We start from the raw sequence: 22,578 nt of genomic DNA, 5'->3' as shown, positions 1-22,578 counted from the left end.
GATCCTTCAACCTCTCCTCATAAGTCATTCGATGGAGACCCCCCACCATTTTGGTCGCTCTTCTCTGGACCTCCTCCATCCTGTCTCTGTCCCGTTTGAGATGCGGTCTCCAGAACCGAACACAATACTCCAGGTGAGGCCTCACCAAGGACTTGTACAAAGGGACTATCACCTCCATTCCTCTCTGCAGCCCAGCATTCTTCTGGCTTTAGCTATTCACTCGTCACATTGCTTCGCTGCCTTCAGATTGCCCCAAGGTCCCTCTCCCAGTCCATGTATATAAATCTTTTATCCCCCACCACGTACAATTCTTTTGGCTTGCCGCACCTCAGATGCATGACTCTGCACTTCTTGGCATTGAATCCCAGCTGCCATATCTTCGACCACTTCAAGCTTTCTTAAATCACTTTTCATTCTCTCTACTCCTTCAGGCGTGTCCAGTCTGTTGCAGATTTTATCATCCGCAAATAGACATAGAAACATAGATGTGACGGCGGAAGAAGACCAAACGGCCTATCCAGTCTGCCCAGCAAGCTTCACACTTCTTTTTTCTCATACTTATCTGTTACTCTTGGCTCTTAGTAACCTTTTGGTTCTATTTCCCTTCCATCCCCACCATTAATGTAGAGAGCAGTGTTGGAACTGCATCTAAGTGAAATATCTAGCTTAATTAGTTAGGGGTAGTAACCGCCGCAATAAGCAAGCTACACCCATGTTTATTTGTTTACCCAGACTATGTAATTCAGTCCTTGTTGGCTGTTGTCTGTATATGGATCCACTTTTCTTCATTCCCCCTGCCGTTGAAGCAGAGAGCTTTATCTTCTATCCCTTTCGCAGTGTCGCTCACAAAAATATTGAACAGAACTGGTCCCAACACCAATCCTTGTGGCGCTCCACTTAATATCATTCTCTCTTCAGAATAGCTTCCATTTGCCATCACATGCTATCTTCTGTCAACCAGTTTGTAGTCTGGCACCCACTCCCAAGCTTCTCATTTTATTCACAAGCCTCCTATGCGGGACTGTATCAAAAGCTTTGCTGAAATCCAAGTAAATCACATCAAACCCTCTTCCTTGATCCAAATTTCTAATCACCCAATCAAAAAAATCAGATTTCCCTTATAGGATCTTCCCCATGGGAATCCAGCAACCCACAGAATTGTAAATAGTTCTCTATCTTTTCCTTCAGCGGCGTCTCTGTTAATCTTCTCACCGCCGATGTGAGGCTGACCGGCCTGTAGTTTCCAGCCTCCTCTCTGCTACCACTCTCCTGAAGCAGGACCACTACCGCTCTTCTGTAACTTTTGCGGCCCCACTCCTGGTTCCAGGGATCTTTTGAACAGGTTTTTCAACAGACCCGCTGGTACATCTTTGAGTTCCCTTAGTATTCTGGGATGTACATCATCTGGCCCCTTGCCCTTGTCCACTCTTTCCTAACGTTTCCCATACATTCTTTTTTGTAAACAGAGTTGTCTACCCCATCCCATCTATGGTCTTATCAACGAGCAACGGGCCCTCTCCAGGGTCGTCTTTAGTGAAAACTGAACTGAAGTATTTGTTTAATATTTCTGCTATTTCTTCATTTCTTTTTATACATTGTTCCTTGTCACCACTTCAGGCCTTCCTTCCTTCTTTCTTTGATATATCTGAAAAATGTTTTGTCACCTCATCTTACCTCTTTGGCGTTCCTGCTTAATCTTTTGTTTTCCTGATTTCTTTCTTAGTCTCCCTCAGTTTCACCAAAAATTCTTCCCTGTGTTCCTCTTTTTGGGATCCTTGAGAATTCATTAACGCTGTTCTTTTTTTTCCTTTATGTTTTAGTCATCTCCTTTGAGAACCAGGTTGGTTTCTTTTTCCTCTTACTTTTGTTTACTTTTCTAACATGCCTTTGTAATAGCTCCTTTTAATTTGCCCCACTGTTGTTCCACTTCAACATTTTCTCCCAGTTTTCTAGTTCTTCCCATTTTGAAAAAGTAGGTATTTTTGAAATTCAAAAAGTTGGGTCTTCATGCAATTTCTCTGAATCCTATTTCTGATCTCAAGCGCCATACCATCTGATGATCCCTGGTGCTCAGGTGGGCATCCGAGATATTATCTTCATTAATGAGCACAAGGCAGAGTATCTCACCCTCCATCAGGGGCTCCATTACCATTGGTTTGAGCAGAGCCCCTTGCAGGGCACCCACTATCTCTCGCCGCCTTGTATATTCTGCAGAAGACGGATACCCAAATCCACATTTGGAAAATTCAAATTTCCAATGAGCAAGACTTCTGCTTTCTTTCCTACCTTTTGCATGTCTTCAACCAGATCCCTGTCCAGTCAGAGGCCTGTGGAGCATGCCAGCGAAAATAAAAGCACCATTTTCTTTTTTTCAGGACTATCCATAATGCTTCTCTGGTTATTTATTAAAAGTATTTATTGCCTGCTCCGCCTAAAGGTTCAGGATGGAATACAATAAAACATACACAGTAGTGAGAATAAATGTTAAAACCGTACACAAAATAAAATTGCACATTCTGAATACTGGAGGAGCCATTGTACAGAGGTAGACATGTCTCTTGCAGTTCAGTTGCTTGGATATTGGTTGACATAAAGTGTTACTCCCCCCCCCCCCCCCCCCCCCCCTTTTGTGTCCTCTCTTAACAAGTTATAGCCCGGGATGGCCGCATCCCAATCATGAGAAGCAGTGAACCAGGTCTTCATGACAGCAGCAATGTCCAAGTCCGCTTCCATCAACAGGGCCTGCAGAGCTGGGAGTTTATGGCCCAGACTACAAACATTTCTGCTTATAGCTTTCCAGCTCCTCGGACATCTCTTCTGCCTTATTCAGCTGATTTTTGTTAATTTCTCCACCCACTTCCCTAAGTGACATTCCAGCTGCTTCTGCCACCCTCATTCCCTATGGTATAAGATTAGAATTTACTGTTCCACAGCCTCCAATATTTCCCAAAGGTTTTGAGCCATCTATGTGGCATAGCCTCTCCTCCCCCTTCTTTGCCATGTGCCCAATCTGCTACCCCACAGTCTGAAAATCTCTGTCCTGCATGACGCTGTTTCTGGCAAGGTCATTGGTTCCCAGATGGATTGTCAATTTCAGAGGCCTTATTTTCTTCTTTGATTGCACGATCTGATTTGCATTTCTACTAGCCGAAGATCCCGGAAAGCATTTAACTATAGTGTTCCCCTCAAAAAGAATTCCCAAATTAATGTGTCTGATGACCGAGTCTCCAGTGCAAGGAGCTTTTTATTATGGGTTTTGGCAGTTCTGGGATTTCTCACCTCAGTCTCCATCGCTAGAGCATCTTCATTTGCCAGTACAGAGAAGGCATTTTCTACTTTTGTCATATGGGACGGGGTATCTTTGCATCACAGGGCTTATCCTACCAGAGGTGGACATCTGGGCTACACGGTTGGGAAGAGTGGGTGGCTTATGCTGCCTGAGCCCACGTAAGCAACTTGTGTCTGGGGTTCTGAATCTTATCTGGGAGAGAGGAAAGCTTCCTGAATGCTGTGAAGTGAGTGAGGCTTCCTTGGTTGCTGAGTCGGCTCCATTTTTCATTGAATGAATGGGGCAAGCCCTAATCCTCCGGACGGTTTACCTCAAGACAGAGGCACCATTTTGTTCACTTGATTTTAATTAAATACAGATTAGCAATGTATCTTGTTAAGTTCCCTAGCAGGACTGTATTAGAAATGCAAGCTCTGGGGTGAGTGGGTAGAGGGGTGGAAAGGGACTTAAAATGTTCCCTGGCAAGTCCTAATCCACTGAAAGTTAGGGCTCCCCCCCCCCCCCTTCTGCAAAATGACAAAAGCATTAGAGAGTCCACACTTTTTTTCCTTAAATTATATCAAAACCCCCCCCCCCCAAAAAAAAAAAACAAAAACAAAAAACCCCAAAAGGCACCCAATGCAAATATAGACAACTACTGAATTTGGTACTTAGATAATTTCAAACAGCAAAAAGTGTGCTTGGCTCGTTTGGAAGCTTCTATGCTTAGGAATAGCTGCAGACAAAAATGCTGTGCTCTAAGCACTGTGGTCTTGAAAGCTGCTGGACATCATTTTCAGAACTTCTCATTCTGGTTCAGTTAATCTGTGGGCCCATGCCCAGAGCCCAGCTGTACCTGATCACAGGTGGGACTCAGCACATTGAACCTCCTGTTTTGGTCATCTTGGCTCGGGTACAGGTTATTTAAGGGGAAGATATTGTTGAATAATGCTGTGGCCTTTTATATCCAATTTCATTGCTATGCATACTGCACCGGTTTTATGACAGGAGATTATTACATGTGGGTGTTGTATGGTAATGGATTTGAGGGGGGAAGGAGGAAGGAGGAACCGGGCCAATATTATCATCTCACCTGCTAGAGTTAGAATATTTTTATTCTGCTTATTATGGCATATGTGTAGTTATCTTTCTCCTGATGCACGATTTCAGCATATGCCATGACTGATGTACCTCTGTAGTGTTCTTGACTGTTGCTGGCTATCCTTAGCATATGGTTCCTTGCACACACTGTGTACTGATGTTCTTCTAAGAGTTACATTTTGTGATTTGAACTACTTGGTGTGTAACTTTCTCTCTCCAGTTAGCAAAACGAGGAATGAGCATTGTTCTTATCAGCAGATCTCCAGAGAAGCTAGAACAGGTGGCTGATGAAATAAGTGAGTATGTTTCCTATATTTTTTTATTTTTATTTTCAATTTTTGGAAATTGGATATAGTTTATTCATGATACCAGATCCATAGAATGTCATAAAATGTGTTCATGGGAAGATTGTCTTTTCATGACAGTAATCAACTGTATTAAGAACATAAATACCATGCTAGGTCAGACCAAAGTCCATTGAGCCCAAAATCCTGTCTGACAGTGGCCATTCCAGATTGCTAGTACCCAGAAAATCCCCAAGAGTTGATCTATTTCTTGTACCTCACTGCCAGGGATTAGCGAGGCTAATATCTGTCTATGGACTTTTTCTTCAGGAACTAGTCCAACTCTCTTTTGAACCCCATTGTTAGTTGCCTTGATCACATTCTCTAGCAACGGATTCCATAGCTTGATTATGCGCTGAGTGAAAAATTATTTCCTAAGATTTATTTTAAATCTGTGGGTAGTTAGTTTCATGGAGTGTCCCCTAGTTCTAGTGTTTGAAAGGGTAAATAACTGTTCCCTATTTACCTCTTCCTCCTATCCTCTCTTTTCCAAGCTAAAGAACTCTAAACTGTTTAGACTTTCTCCATAAGGAAGCTTTTCCATCCCCTTTATCTTTTTTTTTTTTTTTTGTCGCCTTTATGTCCAATGTCTTTAACTTGTCATATTTTAACAAGAATAAAACACTATCTTTGTGGTTGTTACGTGGTAACTAGAATACACCTTTCCATGTAAGATTCCTTAAGATAAGATGATCATTTTTTTTCAAAGGTGAAGATCTTGTTTCATGCCAGTAATATACAAGTCAAAATGTGATTATAATTTACATTTATAGATTGTAGAGGCAAATCTGAAATTAAAAATTATGCTCACCTTTAAACTCTGAGGGGCCAATGCAATATCATGCACAGTATTGAGTGCCCGTTTTCCTGACGCCCGATGCTATGTTATAATGAGCTGCCATGCTAAAAGATGCGATAGGAAGAAGTTCTGCATCCCTAGCACTCAAATGCTTTGCGCGCATGGGGGGAGGGAGGTTGTCCATGGTGTCTGTAAAAGCTGGCCTAAAGTGGTGTTATATTACATCATAGAACACACACAATCTTGTAAAAGCAAAACTCAGTTTACTATAGTAAAAATTGGTAGAAAATTGTATAATCAGCAACGGTAAACAATATCAAAGTAAATATCAGTAATAAGCTCATAGCATCACCATAAGCATTACATAGATTAATCAAGACAAATAGTTGTTGCATTAACAAAGATAGAAATAAAAAAAAAGTTTATATAGGAAATACCTTCCTCATTGGCCTTCCTTTCTATGAGATAGTATCTTCTCGAAAATGGAAGGCTGTACGATGTTAGAGACTCCACGAACTGGCTACCTGCTCATATCCACAGCCGCGAGAAGGATGGGCTCCACTTGCAGCCCACCGAGCCTCCTTGCTCCTCGGCCATGAACAGGATAGGATGGGCTCTACTCATGGCCCTCTGGTCATTCTGATCTTCAGTCGCATGCAGGATGGGCTCCACTCATGGCCCTCTGGGCCTTTATCCAAATTCTGCAAGGGGGGGAAGTATGTGGGAAATTTGCATTCTTCAGTAGGATAGAATTCCCCCAGGAGTAATAGTTAAAACAATGCTTTAATGTGATGCCTATGCTCAGAATTCAGGTTTATTTATTATTTACTTAAAAGGATTTATTTCCCGCACCCAATGTTCGGGGCGAGTTACAATAAAACATTCATAATTAAGTATTAACATAAAATCCTAAGACAAAAATTAAACATTATAGAAACTTGGTGACAAAATGAGGAAAAAGACCTTTAAAAATTGTTAAAAAGGATTAAGAATGTGGAACAGGATCATTTGGATTTGCACAAATCAGCATAAGCTTGTTTAAGAAATGCTTTAAGGTTTTCTTGAATTCTTTGGAATTGCCTAAGGATCTAAGGATTTGAGGTATAGAGTTCCATAGGATAGGTCCTGGAATGGGAAATGCGCATTCATGCATCTCTACAAGCCTGGTAGTTTTCAGGGAGGGGACTTGCAACATTGGTTTCTAGATCTTAAATTTCGGGAGGGAATATATAAGTGCAAACTGGCAGACAGCCAAGTATTATCAATGAGGTTGTGTAAGTTTGATAAAACTCTAAATTGTGTGCGCCATTTGATAGGTAACCAGCACAGTGCAATATATTTGAAGGTAACAGTGTCTCGCTTTACCTGAATGTCCAAGAATATGAGAGCCTTATAAATTTACAATCAACTGTTACATGTCTGTTTTAAATCAGTTTACAAAAATACCCTAAATGTCAGCAGGACTTTAGAAATTGTAATACATTTGATTGAAAAATTAACATTGCTCAACAAATACATACGCACATGACACAATAAAGTATATCCACATACAACAAAACCTTAACATACATAAAATACTACTTACAACACAAAATACATCAATATAATGCATTTATCTAACATATCAAAAGTCTCTGCACTCAATTATATCTGTATACTTCTCAAACAAACATATCAAAATTGCACATCCAGCAACATTTTTTAAATCTGTTTTCAAAACAAAAATGAGATTCTGACAAAATTTCATTGGAATTTAACTTGTTTGATTTTGAAAACGACCTGAAACAAAATAGGATAAATTTGTCTCATTTCTTATTTCATTTGTCCCAAATGCCCACCCCTGATTGTTAATAGGAGACAAATGTATGACCCTTTTAAATATGGTTGATAGTGACTGGTTAAAACACACTACTTGTACTACGATTATTGGTCTTCCTGAGATTAAAAAAAATTAGCACCATTTGTAATTGGGAAATACCTGTGCTTTGTTTTTAATGTGCTACACATTGTGCTATACAAAATATTGTGACAAAAAGTGCAAAAATGTTCTGATATCTTATGAAATAAATGACAAAGTAGAATTAAAGCATTTAAAACACTAATGTGGGAGAAACTGAGCAAATTGTCCTTTTTTAAAATTTTCCCTTGAAAACTGGATGTAGTAAGACCAAGTTTAGATATCCTGGACATACCAATAAAATGTTAATATGTAACTTTCCTATTTCCTTTTCTCTTCACAAATCTTCATTGAACTATCTGTTTCACTGTAAACCAATGTGATGTGCAAACGAATGTCGGTATATAAAAGTATTAAATAAAATAAGAGGGATATTTTTCTCTTTCACAGAGATGTTTCACTAATCAACTTCTTTGTATAGAGGGATTAAGTACTGTACACTCAAGTGTACATCATAGTCCATTGAGGATTAATTTGTGCAGATCAGGCCAGATGGTTATTTCTTTGACATGAATCCCAGTTTAGAATTACATGTAACATTTGAAGCAGTTTTATTATAAAAAAAGCTGAGAAAACCAGGGAGTCAAACTGAACTGGAACCATTATTTTTAAAGCTTCTTTTGAACCTGAACCTGAACTGGAACATACCTGCAAAAACAATTTCAAGCTGCCGGCTCAGAATAAGAATTTGACTACAAAATAATTGATCTGACATGCTTGCTCCAAAATCAGAAGGAATGAGAGCACATAATATCTAGGAAGACTTATGTTTTGCAATACAAATAAGGATTTCAAAGTTGTAAAGTACTTGGAAATCATTTTTTGTTTCATACACACTTAGTATTACTTATGGCTGAGGCTAGTTCTAAATAGATTTAGAGCTACTAGCTTGCTTTGCTCAACTTTGCGAATGAACATTATAATGTACTTTGTATTCGGAGCCCTCAGGTAAATTCTGCAGCAAAAGTTAGAAAACTATGGCGCATTTGTCTGTGTACAATTTGCATATATATTTGTCTAAGTGTCTGTGAGACCGTGTCACGCATTAAACCAAGACAGTGTCATGTGGTTGGTTCAAAATGCAACACTTTGGGCCCAGGCAAAGAGATGATGGCATGGCTCAAGGCACTACACTACCACTCTCCTCCAAGGACAGGGCTTTCCAATCCTGTACTGGGGACCCCCCAGCCAGTCGGGATTTCAAGATATCCACAATGAATATGCATAAGATTAGTTTGCATATCTTGGAAATTTCTGCAGCAGTTCCGTGGGGAACAGTGAAGTCTCAGAAATCAAGATGTAGCCTCAAACATGGATGACATCCAATGGAGCCCAACATAGAAAACTTACGTCAAAGTTTCTAGAATTTTGACTGAGCCTCTGAGTATGTCCGAGCATGCATTCTACCTTGCATCCACATGGGGTCCCTTCAGTCTGTATTTTTCCATGGTACCTGGTGATTTGCAGACTGTCTCACCTTTTCTCTCTTTTGTCTTTAGTTTTTCAGGATTTTTCACCCACAAGATTTGAGCCTCGACATGGGGTCCCACGGTTCCCCTCTATCATCCCTAGATAGGTTTTTCGGCATACTTGCGTCCCTTTTTATTTTGCGATGCCATGTCCACGAGGTTCCAGCAATAGCCTCAATGCGAGAGGACCATGTCTATCACTGATCCCCCATGAAGATGTGTCCTCTACTTAGGATCATCACATGACATCTAGGGTTGCTGCAGATATGCCTGGATGACCCCAAAAGGATGCCTAGCCTGACTGGAGAAGATGGAGCAACTCTCCAGGCATCAACATCGAGGGACCTCTGAGCTGCACAGATAGTCATTGATATCGGGGGGGCAGGGGGAGGTCCTCAACTGCATTGACATTGATGTCTGAGTACTGGAGGCAGGCCATCGCTTGGCTCCTCCAAGTCGAAGACAGGTTTGGGTTCCTCTTGTTTGACCTCGGCACCAGGGAAGGACTGTACCGAGCAGAGAAGGAAGCCAAAAGAAGCATCGGCATCCGTTCTCGTCATTGAATGGTGCCGGGCACAGTGATGCTCCAGCTTTTGCCGAGAAGTCCCTGAAGCGACCCCAGGGTGAGGATGGAGCATCACTCAGGATCAGGGCAGGTTGCAATATCCCATCCTCCAGGCCCTCTCACTCATAGCTTGGATGTTGAGAAATTAAGCCTGTGATCCCCCCCTTGATCTGTTGGAGGAGATGTCTCGTATCCTCATAACTTCTAGAAAGCCTTCCAGCAGAAAGTCTTATGGACTGAAGTGGAAGAGATCGTCTGCGTGGTGTGAGCAAAGGGCCCTAGACCACCTCCTGCACAACTGCTTGATTTACCTTCTATATCTTTCTGACACTGATTAGGGTTCATCTTTGTGCAATTGGCACACATCACTGTGTAGAAGGTAAAACCCATCTCTGTACAGCCTTGTGTGGCCGGCTTCATTTGAAGCCTCTCTTAAGGCTACCTGCTGTGTCCTGGGATCTTGACGTGGTGATAGCTCAGCTGGTGAAAGCTGCTTTCAAGGCATTGTGCTCCTGTGACCTGAAGTACCTGACCTGGAAGATTGTATTTTTGGTGAGAGCCACTTCATTGTGCAGGGTTATTGAGATCCAGGCCTGACTTATCCTCCTTATACTAAGTTTTTTCCATGATAGGGTGGTCTTGCGTATGCACCCTAAATTCCTGCCTAAGGTGGTGTCAGACTTCCATCTTAGCTAGTCAATCATCCTTTCAGCGGTTTTTTCCCAGGCCTTCTTGCTCACTAAGGTGAACAAGCCCTGCCCAGTTTGGACTAAAGAGAGCCTTAGCATCCCGTCTGGTGCTCAGCTTTTTGTTTCTTTTGATCAGAGTAAGCTGGGGATGGCCATTGCCAAACAGACACTATCCATTTGGCTAGCAGATTGCATCTCCTTCTGTTATGCACAAACAGGATTGCATCTTGTGGGTCATGTCAAGGCTCACTTGTCTGAGCCATGGCAATGTTGATGGCCCACATACAAGCAGTTCCCATGGAGGAGTTCCAGCCACTTATTCACGTTCCATTACTGATTGGATAGGGATGGCCGACTGAAAAGCAGGTTTCACCAGTCTGTCTTTCGCAACTTGTTTGAGATGTAGAACCCAACTCTGTTTCCATCTAGGGTCTGTTGTTTTTGTTCAGGCTGGCCCCCTCTTAGAATATTATATATGCAAAAATGGCCTGTTGCCAACAAATATATAGGTGTTGGTGTCTGCTGGCACCGGATGATGTCTGTGTCCCCCCCCCAATCTTTGTTAGGGTGCTGCCTGTAGCGAGGATTCACCCATATGTGAGGACTGCCATCCTGCTTGTTCTCAGAGAAAAGCAGAATTACTTCCCTATAACAGGAGTTCTTTGAGGACAGCAGGATGTCAGTCCTCGCAAGACCCTTCCTGGTTAGAATTCTATGTTACAAGAATGAGGGGACCCCACATGGATGTGTTCTGTGCATGCTCAGAAAAGGCTCTGTCAAAAGTTTTCCGTGCCAGGTTTCTATTGGATGATGTCACCCAAGTGTGAGGACTGACGTCCTGCTGTCCTCTGAGAACACCTACTACAAGTAAGCAAATTTGCTTTCCTCATGAAGGGTAGCATTTTGCAGCGCTTGCCATGGAATTGCAGGAGAGTGGGGGGCTCTGATTTATATTTAAATGTTCTCCTATGAACTGCAGTTGAACCAGCTGGCTCATGTGTGCTAACTGGTTTCTGGGCTTTTATTGGCTTGAAACTGAACAGGAACAACTTCAATCACAGCAGAGCCCAAATTGCAACCAAACCGAAAACTGTAATGTTTCATTCCCTGAGGGGAAAGATGGACTTGGGGGCCAGCTCTGTGACTCAGTGGCAGTGCTGTGGAGGATTCCTGCTTAGATTCCCAAATCGTGCCTTCAGCACCCTGGGCCATGACTGAGGCAACATTTAAAACCTCTTGAGGGGACAGGAAGCCATGGTTATCTGCCCATGATGCAGGGTTCTGAAAGCTCTGGTGCATGGCTCATGGGACTGGACTTGGAGCCGTGGGGGGAGGCATTTAAATGAGGGGAAAATCATGAGGAAGTGGAAGGCTCATTGCTGGAATCCCAACAAGGTTTCCAGCTCAGCTGGAAGAGAAAGGAGGAGCTATTAGGCATGTTAAAGGAAAAAATAGTTTCCCTTCCCCCCAGGAAAGAGGGTAGATCAGGAAAATGGAGAGAAGAATATTCCTTTTATTTTTATAGACCCTGAGACTAGTTTATACAGTATTCTTTCCTTTTTAGATAAAAATACAATTAGTACTCTAGATAAGCATTTTAAATATGTAAAGACAGACAAAAGAAGCCTTAAATTGTAGACAGGAATGCGCAGATGTGCTTTCGTACAGGTAAAGAAGCATGGATAACAGACACCTATCGTCCCCTCTCTGCCTGCTTTCATAAAGTGTTAGGGTGCTCTGTGCCAGTAAAACATCACTTGAATAAGCAAAAATAACCTCTCATACGTTTTTATTCTGCAGAGATGACTCTCCAGGAAGGGAAGTAGACATGTTGACAGGGCATTGTTTGAAGAAGCATGTACCGTTATCAACTGTGCTATACCTTGTGTGTTAAGTGGAGAATTTTGTTTCAGAGCTTTCAAACATAAAAATATTTACTTCAGAGGGTTGTGGAGGCCAAAATAGGAACAGAACTTAGGAATCCTTGTCCCATGCTTTCTTAAAAGTGGAGAGCTAGATCTGCCTGTTGGCAACAGGGATAAAAAAAAATGGGCAGACCAGATGGGCCTTGCAGCCTTTATCTGCCATTGTATTCTGTTTATGAAAACCACTGACCAAAGCACACTGGATTGGAAGCAGCTGAGCATAGAAGCGCAATGTGCTCGCTCAGGCAGCAGACGTAATTAGCACATTACTTGGCCTTTATGAGTGGAGATGGCATTAGAAGGCAGTACATGAGGGATCCTAACATCCAACTCTTTCCTCTTTCTTTCTCCATCCTCCCCAGTCATCAATAGTGCCCAGCCACAAACACTAAGATCTGCAGCAGAGTGAATACTGCTGAGGGAGTAGACAGAATGAGAAGTGATCAAAGAGCTTGAGGAGTAGTCAAATGCTTGACAGGTGTGATTCAGTGCCCAAAAAGTGCAGCTTCATGCATCTGGAATGCGGAAGTCTAAAGGAGCTGTGTGCAGTGATGGGTAAGAGACTGAGCTCAGTGGTAGAACATTCTCAGGGTGACGGTGTCTGATCTGAAGGTAGCAAAGCAATGTGATGAGGTAATGACTAGGGCCAGAGCGAATGCAAGGCTGCATAGAGAGGGCATAACTAGCAGGGAGAAGGAGATGATGCCCTGTACAGTAAGACCCCACATTGGAGGACTGTTTGATTCTCAAAAGGGATAGGGCGAGGAGAGAAGCAACTGAAATGGTGTAGAGTTTGCACCAAAAGACAGATGAGGAAAGATGGAGAGATAATGCAGACATTTACATATTTTTGGAAGATGTTTAAAATGCCCAAAACAAACCTTTTCCAATGGAAAAGAGAACTGTGGAGCTATGAGTTGTAATATGAAACGCCAGTGGGGCAGACTCAGCAACAATATCAGGAAATATTTTTTTTTCATGCTCACCCAGAGGAGGTGGTGAAGACAAAAGCATTAACTGTATTCAAAAAGATGTGGGAAAGAGATGATGCCTGGGGGCAAGAGAATGGAAGTGAACCACTGGGATAACCTAATCCAGAAGCGAGGGGGTAATTTGCACGGAATGGCATTTACGACGCCGAGTGCCTAGCTGGGCAGACCTGTTTCTTGTGCCATCATTTATGTTGCTTTGTCAAATCAATAACATCTGGAATAATATAGCTGGATATTGTGACTTAGTTAAAAGTCAGGGCAAAAGAAGCCTTGCAGTGAAATAAGAGAAACTAGCATGAAGGAGGATATACATGTCATGCATTATTGCCAAAAATAATGGAAGAAGGCCAGTGGCTACTGGAAACTTGCAGAATGTAGAGTTAAAGGAGCAATAAAGAATTCAAGCCTAATTGCCATTACAGCAAATTGCTTTCCAAAATGTACAGAATTACTCAAAATAAAGCTGGCCATCGAATTTAATTTTCTTCTGACATGATCAGGCAGCTATCTACTCCAATAGGGGCTTTAATTCCATAGCGTTGTTTCTACGCAGCAACGTCTCCCTGGAGAGTCTGTTAAAGGGGGGAAAACAATGCAGCTGTTCATGGAAGACTGAGAGGGAGGGTTAGAATTGCTGTTGCACATGTCATTAAGGATATTAAAACCTAAAACCAGCCATTTATTGCTGTAGATTCATGATTCTGCATGAATGGACAATAGAATCATGGGAGCTGCTCATTCATGGAAAAGAAAGGGAGAAAAGCATCATGGGAATATAGGAAGCCTCTAGTCTGGTGTGTGTGGTTTTTTTTTTTCTGAATGATTTTTTTTCCCTGAATGATTTTTCTATCTTTTTTTAAATGGACAGGTTTTCTTTTAATGATCAAAATGAAACATTTTTAGAAATGATTGTAAGAGTAATTTTTTTGGTGGGGGAAGTAGGATGGATGGATGGATGTCTGTCTTTTTTAAGTGTTGCCCTTTGTGTGTTACCAGATATCCAAGTAGCCTCTGCCATCTTTAGTAAAACATAATTAACTTAGGTTTATAGTTATCATAATCATTTGTATTCCAAATACACCACAGGTATGTGTTTTTAAATGCAGGATTAGAGCACATTTTGAAGAATAAGTCTGCTTTTAAACATTTTTTATAGCTGATCTTGTTACATTTTTATCAGAATTCTGATTTAATGTGTGGCATCGGTGAGAAGTATTTGACACTCGCAACCCAAAAAGGATTCACGGGAAAGACCAGTAGCAGCATTTACCGTAATTTGTGAATGGCAAAATACAAGGAAAGCCTCAGATTAAAACAAACTTGCACACCTTTTGCTAGATCTTTTACTGATTATGAGCTGAGAAATCGGGAATGCGATAAAGCAATTGGGTTATGGCCAGAAGTCAGTGGTTGTACACTACTGCTCAGGAAGTGTAACTGAGACCAGCTTCAGAGCAGAAGCTACATCATAGCCCTTCCTGCTCCTTCCCAGTCTTCATGGAGGAAGCACCTGCAGGAGACTGCTATCTTGTTTTATTTGCATTTAAGACTGGTTTCTCTGAACTACTCGCAGTAATGTTTATACTGACTCTATACTTTTTGATGTTTTGTGCATCATACACAATACATTCAACTGATTTCACATTTATTTATGAACATTTCATGTTTTGCCTTTTCCCAAAGTTGGTCTGCAGGCAGGTTACAATAAATTTAAATGAAGAAACAGCTCACAATCAAATCATAATTTGCTATTAGCATATTCTTGGGATCCAGCATAGGAATTGTCATTTGTGAATAGTTTCAAGACCTAGTTGTGTCCCTGTTGGGTATAGCAGTCCCTCATTGGGAGTTCAATAGCAAAACCACCCAGCTAAAAACATAAGAATAAACACCCTGCTTTTGAAAGGAAAGACTGGATGCCTTGAATGCCACTCAGACCAAAGGCTATCCCTGGTGGTAAGAGAAGGATGTGTTTGCTGCATGGTGTGTAAGTGATGCCCCAGAGGATTGGAACTTTGTGCCTTGTGAATATAATTTAAACTGTAGAACTGTACTTCTAACCTCTATGGTTAGAAAAAATGTGATCAAAAGCTATTATTGTTGGCAAATTGAGTTGTTTCTGCAAGTCCTCAGCAAGGTCTGCTCCTTGAAACTGACTCCTGGATTAAGAAACACCCTTTGATTTGACCTCCCTGGTCACTTGGTTCACAATCATAAGAGATGTGCCCACAGTGGAACTTAGAAAGCTTGGAAGTCTTGACTCCAATAAAACATTGATCTATAATATAGGTCACAGATCTTAGTCTGGTGGATCATGCTTTGCAGATCACTACTCATTTCTGTCTGTCCATGGAAGTATTCAGGGCTTTAGTCCTCAAGACACACCCAATCAACCAGGTTGTCAGGACATCTTCCATGAATATGCATCTGAGAGAGAAGCATAGAAAGATTTGCATGCTCTGCCTCCAATCTTCTGCATATTCATTGTGGCTATCCTGAAAACCTGAGCTAGTGTGCATGAGGCCTGGGTTGGAAATCACTGCTCTATGGGTTTGATTCAGGCCAAGCAGTCTGAGCTACTTATTTAAAATACTTGTATTCTGCTCGGAGTATGTACTGTATCTGCATGCTCACCATTTCCTACAGTAGGGAGGGAATGTTTTATATCGCTGGTCTGCGCCCACCACAAAATGGATGCTTCTAGCAGTAGCTGGGAAACATCTTTGAGAAAAGCCAGTTCAAAGGGTTTAATTTCATTTCATTTGTTAAACTTGATATACTGCCTTATTGCAAATAATCACAAGGTGGTTTACAACAAATTGACATGTAGCCCAGTCAGAGGACTGCTCTTGCTTGGCTGGAGCCTAAGCCACTTTGAAGATGAAAATCAGCTTTAAAAGGAGATGCACCTTAGAGGAGAGGGGGACAGAGGAGAGATATCATTTAAATGCCTGACTGATATTAATGCACAAGTAAATCTTTCAGTGGAAATTGTTGTAGAACTAGATGTCATGATATGAAGCCTCAAGGGGATAGATTCAAGAACAAGATTAGAAAAGTGTTTTTTTATGGAAAGGGTAGTGGAGGCCCTGAATTCCATCCTGGAATGGATGTGGAGGCTTGGGATAAACACAGAAAATCCTTTCTATCAAAAAGCAAAGGGATAATGGAAGCACGAACTAGTGGCACGGAGGACCATGGGGAGGAGACAATAGGAGTTATCTGCATAGGGAATTATCACTCTAACACAGCAGCTGTGTGACTACATTGGACCTCCAGGAAGACTGGGATAACGTGTTTGATGTGCCTGTGCTTGCTTCCGTGAGCATGGAGAAGCTGCATTTTGTGGCTTTTGGTGGCACTGTAGATTGTTGGAAAGCTTGGATGTTGGATTTAGTGTTGATCTTGTAAGAATCAGAGGCAGATAAGATTTGAAAGGGTCAACCAGTGTGCAGGTGGTGGAGGCCAGTACGTTAAGAATCTGGGTCTACTTGGGACTGATATGGAGGACATTGGCATGAGAAGGGTTGAAGGATCATTTAGATGTGGAGGTGGGGAATTGGTGTTGGGTTGCATAGGGGTATTGTATGGTTAACTAACCAGAGTGGAAGAATGAATCTCAACTGGACAGGCGGGCTGGGCTTATTTCTTTTTTGTGCCATCATTTAGTACAGGTCACACAGTAATGTAGTAGCGAGTGATGCAATAAAGCTTGAAAGATCTTGATAGGCACTGAATCTGTACTGAGAGATGCTGCATAGGATAGTCTTTGCCCTGCATAAAAACCTCATCACTCGTCTTACTAGTGGTTGAACTGAGACTGTGAGTGTGTGTGACAAGAACGCTGCTAAACCATCGTACATGGTAGAGATTAAGGTCAGACATTCAGATGAACTTTATTTTCTTTTCTTTTTTCTTTAATAAACTTGAACTGTAACTCCATTTAATACTAAACTCTCAATATAAAATGTTTTCATCTTTTACTTGCACTTTTAGTCTCCCTTTTTCTGAATATATACTTGGGGCACAGCTACTAAAGTCTGTTTAGTTGCAGGATATAGTTATGCTGAATTCATTCCTTAAATGGCATTTTTTTTTCCCCAGAAGAGAAATTCAAGGTAGACACCAAAACAATTACGGCTGATTTTGAAGACAGTAATATCTACCAGAAGATAAAAGGAGGACTGGAGGGCCTGGAGATTGGTGTTCTAGGTTTGTGCTATTTGTACCACAGGAGGGAGGGAGGGAGGGAGAGGAAAGGGAAGTGGTTACTAGGGATGTGCATTCGTTTCATTCGTTTAATTCGTTTCATAAGTTTCCCATTACATGCCAATTAGATGTGCATTCGTTTCATACGTTTCATATGTTTCATATTACATGCTTGTACAGGAAACATATGAAACGACTGCACATCCCTAGTGGTTACTGAGCTCCCACGCAGGAGATCCTTCCTTTTAGTGTGGAGTGGTCTTTGGGAGAAGCTTTATGCTCTCCATGCTGTGGTGAGAGAGTAAACAGCTTGTGTTGATGCTGTTCTCTTGCTGTATTCATTCCCTGGTTGGGCAGTTTATGCTGCTGCCTGGGCTGTACCTGGTCCATTGGAGGGCAGGGGGGAGAGTAAGACTGTGAGGGAAGCTTACGTTACTGCTCTCTGGGCTGCGACAGTTTGTGAGGGAAGCTGCCACTGTCCTGTGGTGGGATGCTGTTTTAAGTGCCGTGGATAAATGGAGAATTCATTTACTAGTGAGTTCTGTCAACCCAATACCATTTAAAAAACCCAGCAAGGATTAAACATCTTTCTGGTTAAATACATTTAATATTTTCTGTAATGTAATACATTCTTACGTAGATAGCTGGGAGTTTCACAAATGTTCTACGTGCATTCAGAACCTTACACACGAAGAAATGGATGGTCTGCTGTCTATTGCTGCCACCTACCGTCCCCATGTAGTGATTGCTCTATAAAGCAGCAGTACATGTTACCAGGCAGACAAAATGAAATTTCTTTAGCACTGATGCTTGCCTGGTGTCCTTCTATTCTTCCTTACGGTAACCTTCACACGCACTACCCTAGACATTTCATACAAAATGCAGTCAAACTCCGTTCTCTTCTTTTTGTTTATTCTTTAGCTGGTCATTCTGTGACATAATTTGAATATCTTTTTGTTAAGCACTTGAGCAACATTCTCATTTACATGCCCCCAGTTTTGTATTCATCTGGCCTAGTAACAGAAACAAAGACTGAGATTTTGTTTCTTTGGACTACTGATTTGGTGATACTAAAATCGAGTGGCTATCGCCGGCTTGCGTTATAATGGTGTTTGGCTTGCATTGCTCTGTTCTTGTCTCCTGAAAACAATATTAATCTGGCTGCTTGTATTTTAGTGAACAATGTAGGAATGGCCTATGGCTACCCCGAGTATTTCCTTGACATTCCAGACCTGGACAATGTGAGTAGGAAAATGTTTTCAGTCTGCTTATTCATGGCCAGAATGTGGCACATGAAGTAGGGGAAACTGGACAGACACGTTGAGATACGCCTTGTGGTAAAGTACATGGGGGTGAAACTTGATGGCCATATTTACCTGCTCAGCTTTGGAGCAATCTCCAAAACACCTGATCTAGCTGACTAACTATGAAAATCTTCCTCTGAGGGCAATTTCTAAAGCTCTTTCTGCCTGGAAATTGGTAGTCAGGAAGTTGGAACTGACCTCCTTTTAACAGTAGGCGAGATCGCCAACAACCTGTGTGTTCTTATCCACATCTAGAGGAGGAGATGGGGCCTAGATTCCGTTTTCAAATCCTATACCTGTCATTTTTCCATGAAGCACCCACACAAAAGAGCAGCTGCCAGTGCCCTTAGATGTTTTGTAATTGCAGCAAGTTTCAAAGGAAAAGTACCCATCCTCCTTTTGCTTTAAACACTGGTGTGGATGTTTCTTAGCATGGAGGCTTTGAAAATTGCCCCCTTGCTGAGCAGGGGCATTGTCAATCTCTACAAAGTTATTGGGTGAATTTTCTTTGCACTATCACTGGTTACTGAAGTAGAAGTGAAATGGTTGGAGGCCTAGCTGATGCATCAGCTTTGAAACTTTATGGCACATTACTTTAAAAATAGTTGCATGTGCATTAAAGTGCAACTGTGATCACAGATATGGTGAAATTAAAAATCCTAGCTCATAAACATTACGGGGCTTTAGCTGTACATTTCAGTGCACAGGTTTGTCTCTACTTCATAAATTGGTCCTAGTGTACTAACATTTTAAAACTTTCAGCCTGAATGAGGATGAATTGGGAGAGGAATATACCTGAATACCAATTTGTGTGCATTAACTATGCCTTCTGCTCCAATACGTATTCCAGCAAGTCAGTTCATAGAGATGATATTGCTGGATGTCTCCTCACCCCCGTTGGGTTATTAAAATGAAACTACTGATAATACTCTGAGCTGTGGGGCTATCCAAGGCTTGACCTTGTCGCAGGTTGAACTGTTAAAGCAATTATTCTTCACAGCTCTCACCCTGAGGAGCAAAATGGGAACGGCCAGTAAAAGCAAGTTCTTTCAGAGAGGGAGGTGCTGTATCTGCAGTCGCTGTGTAGAGAGCCCGTTTGCAGGGAAGACAGAAAAGGGGTGGATATGCTGCGGCCTTCCAAGGTCTTCATTGTGCAGTGCTCAGTAAGGTCGAGTTACAAGGCCCATACAACCTGCTGCATTGTCATAGATCCCAGCTGTTTTGCTTTCCGCTGACTACTTTGTCACCAGGGATCCTCTGCTTTTCCTGGGATATTTTTGAATTTCGTGAACTTTGTCTCCTTCACCTCCAATGTTAATTTTTTACAGACACATTCTCTTGCATAAAAACTTAAAGCTTCCATTTGAAGATGCTGTGTGTGTATATATATATATACTTACATTTTATGGTGACCTTTCTTCTGCTTTCTGACAGATGCTAAACAAAATGATAAATATTAACATCACATCTGTTTGTAAGGTAAGTAACTTCCTTGTTAATTTTAGCCCATGACATGCCAATGACTTACAGACGGTTAGCTTTCCTGCAGTGGTAGGCATCGGAACGGATGAGATGGGCTGAAATCTGGCTAGTCCTGGATTGTGGATTAACACTTTTTTATGGTTGCTTGACATGCTAGTTACTTTCAGATGTTGACAGATTAGTTGTCTTTCTGCTTGTAAATTAATTTTTAGCCTTTTCAACAGAGTACGGATGTGCCGAGAGTTTCCTTTCTTGGATTATTCTGTAATGCTACTTTAGAAATGAATAGGTGCGACGGTGATGTCCCCTAGGTTAGGAGAAATGCTGTTTTGTGATGGTTGGGCAAGAGGGAGGTACACCATATCTTTCTGCTATTAGAAGCACAGGTGGTTCAGTCCTCTTTTTAAATTAGAAAAGCCACCACACATTTGTACACTTCTGTCTTTCTTTAACAACAAATAACTAGCAGTACCTCACTGAATAAGCCAGCTGCTTGTGCAGGTTCTACATGGTCTGTCTTTGGCAGCAGTACTTATGGAGAATAATTCTGAGTTCTTACATTAGTATAGGAGAATGTGGGTACCCATCCACACAGATGGTGAAACCAACAATAGCTCAGCGCACAAACTGAGGCTTCAGTTGCCTAACGTATCAGTGGCTTTGAAAACTTCCTCCAGCCTATTTGTTCTAAGGAAGCCAAAGGCAATGTGAGGGCTGCCCAGTGAGAATCAGGATGCTGGAATAGCAAAGTGACTGAAGGAATCTAAGCATCATCATTCACTGCAAGTAAAAACTGGAATTGGTTATGTGGTCTCATAACCACACTTTAAGTTCTAGGGAAAGACAAATATAATCAGTTAAGTCTTTTCTTGAGTTCTAGATCCACCTTGTTTGACCTCTAGTGCTATAAAAATGACAGGAGATTATGACTAAGCCTTTCAGTCAATCTGAAATTTAGCTTTTCAAAAAAAAAAACAAACCCAAAGAAATCAGCGACATATGTAATACTTGTAGAGCGTGGAACCCATTTCTTGTAAAATCATAGGTTAGGGAAGGAGAACATTATCATACCTGTCTCCAGGTCTTAAAGTCACAGCCATTGAAACATAAAATCTGCTCTTAAGCACTTCCTTTCTGGGGACACATCTTAGCAGGGCCTATTTAATTGTTTCTTCATAATACAATAGCACACCAAGGCCCATGTAAAGCCACTTAGATCTCTTGATTGTACGAATGCTTTAGTACCTATGTGTACACTATGGTCTAGTATGGAAGAATGGATTTGGGATGTGGTGTTGCACGATAGACATGTTTAAGCAATTCCTTGGCAGTGATATATTAATGGTGCTCAGATGGAAGGAAAATTTAAATTTCTATGTAATCATCAGCCAATATCTGATTTACACTTGTTTTCTGATGACTATGTATAAGGCAAAGGTGGTGTTTGATACTGGGAATGGCTATTATGGCCTCGTAGATGGGGGGGGGTAATATTTGTCTTGGAAGATTTTCTCATGATATTGATTAAATTTAAACAATTCCTTTGAACATAAGCTATATTTATTTTTATTTATGATCATTTGATATTCTGTATGTTGCCAGGTTTGGTCTCAAAGCAGATTAGAAATTAACTTGGGTAATACATGATTAAATGTTATATATGTATGGCATAAGGACCAAATGTGGGAAAAACGAGCCAGCTGGGAAGAAGCTTGGATGAATAGCCATGCCTTGGCTTTTTTCCAGAAAGTGAGGTAGTATGGTTCTTGGCAAATGGGTACAGGAACCTCATTCCATATTTTGGAAGCATAGCAACTGAAGGTGCTTAGTGTTGTTGCAGTTCAATTTGACAGAAATCAGGGGTAGGGAGGAAAGAGAGGAAAATTGGTTCTTACCTACTAATTTTCGTTCCTGGAATACCAGAGATCTTCTAAGGATACTAATGAAGCATTTAGAGTTAGGGCATCCCAACAGAGAGGTTCCAATAAGAAAAGTAGTCCAAGTGCCTATAATTAAAAACTCACCTGAGCTAAAAGATTCCAATTTATCCCTGTCAATTGAAAAGCAGAATGTAAATATGAACAAAAAACACACTTTGAAATGTTTGTTTGCTAATGCCAGAAGTCTAAGAAGTAAGATAGGAGAATTAGTGTTTAGGCATAGACCTAATTGCCATATCAGAGATATGGTGGAAAGAGGATAACCAATGGGACAGTGCTATACCAGGATACAAATTATATCACAATGACAGAGAGGAGCATCTTGGTGGCGGGGTGGCGCTTTATGTCTGGGTTGGCATAGAGTCCCAACAGGATAAAGATCCTGCATGAGACTAAATGCACACTTGAATCTTTATGGGTAGAAAACCCTTGTGTGTTGGGGAAGACTACAGTGATAGGGGTATACTACCGTCCAACTGGTCAAGATGGTGAGACAGACAGTGAAATGCTAAGAGAAATTAGGGAAGCTAACCA

General features: G+C 41.4%; 1 protein-coding gene across 1 annotated transcript in view; it reads left to right on the top strand.

The window, feature by feature from the left end:
* HSD17B12 (hydroxysteroid 17-beta dehydrogenase 12) overlaps positions 1 to 22,578 on the top strand; it is a 120,796-nt gene that overhangs the window by 43,632 nt on the left and 54,586 nt on the right. The window contains exons 3-6 of the mRNA XM_029583145.1: positions 4,590 to 4,665; positions 17,214 to 17,321; positions 18,495 to 18,559; positions 20,057 to 20,101. Coding sequence (XP_029439005.1) covers positions 4,590 to 4,665; positions 17,214 to 17,321; positions 18,495 to 18,559; positions 20,057 to 20,101 — 294 coding nt within the window. The remainder of the gene's footprint in view (positions 1 to 4,589; positions 4,666 to 17,213; positions 17,322 to 18,494; positions 18,560 to 20,056; positions 20,102 to 22,578) is intronic.

This window comes from Rhinatrema bivittatum, chromosome 17 (genome assembly GCF_901001135.1).
Source record: "Rhinatrema bivittatum chromosome 17, aRhiBiv1.1, whole genome shotgun sequence".
NCBI classification, from domain to species: domain Eukaryota; kingdom Metazoa; phylum Chordata; class Amphibia; order Gymnophiona; family Rhinatrematidae; genus Rhinatrema; species Rhinatrema bivittatum.
Note: the sequence above shows the minus strand (reverse complement) of the source record. Positions and strands in the feature narration are given on the sequence as shown.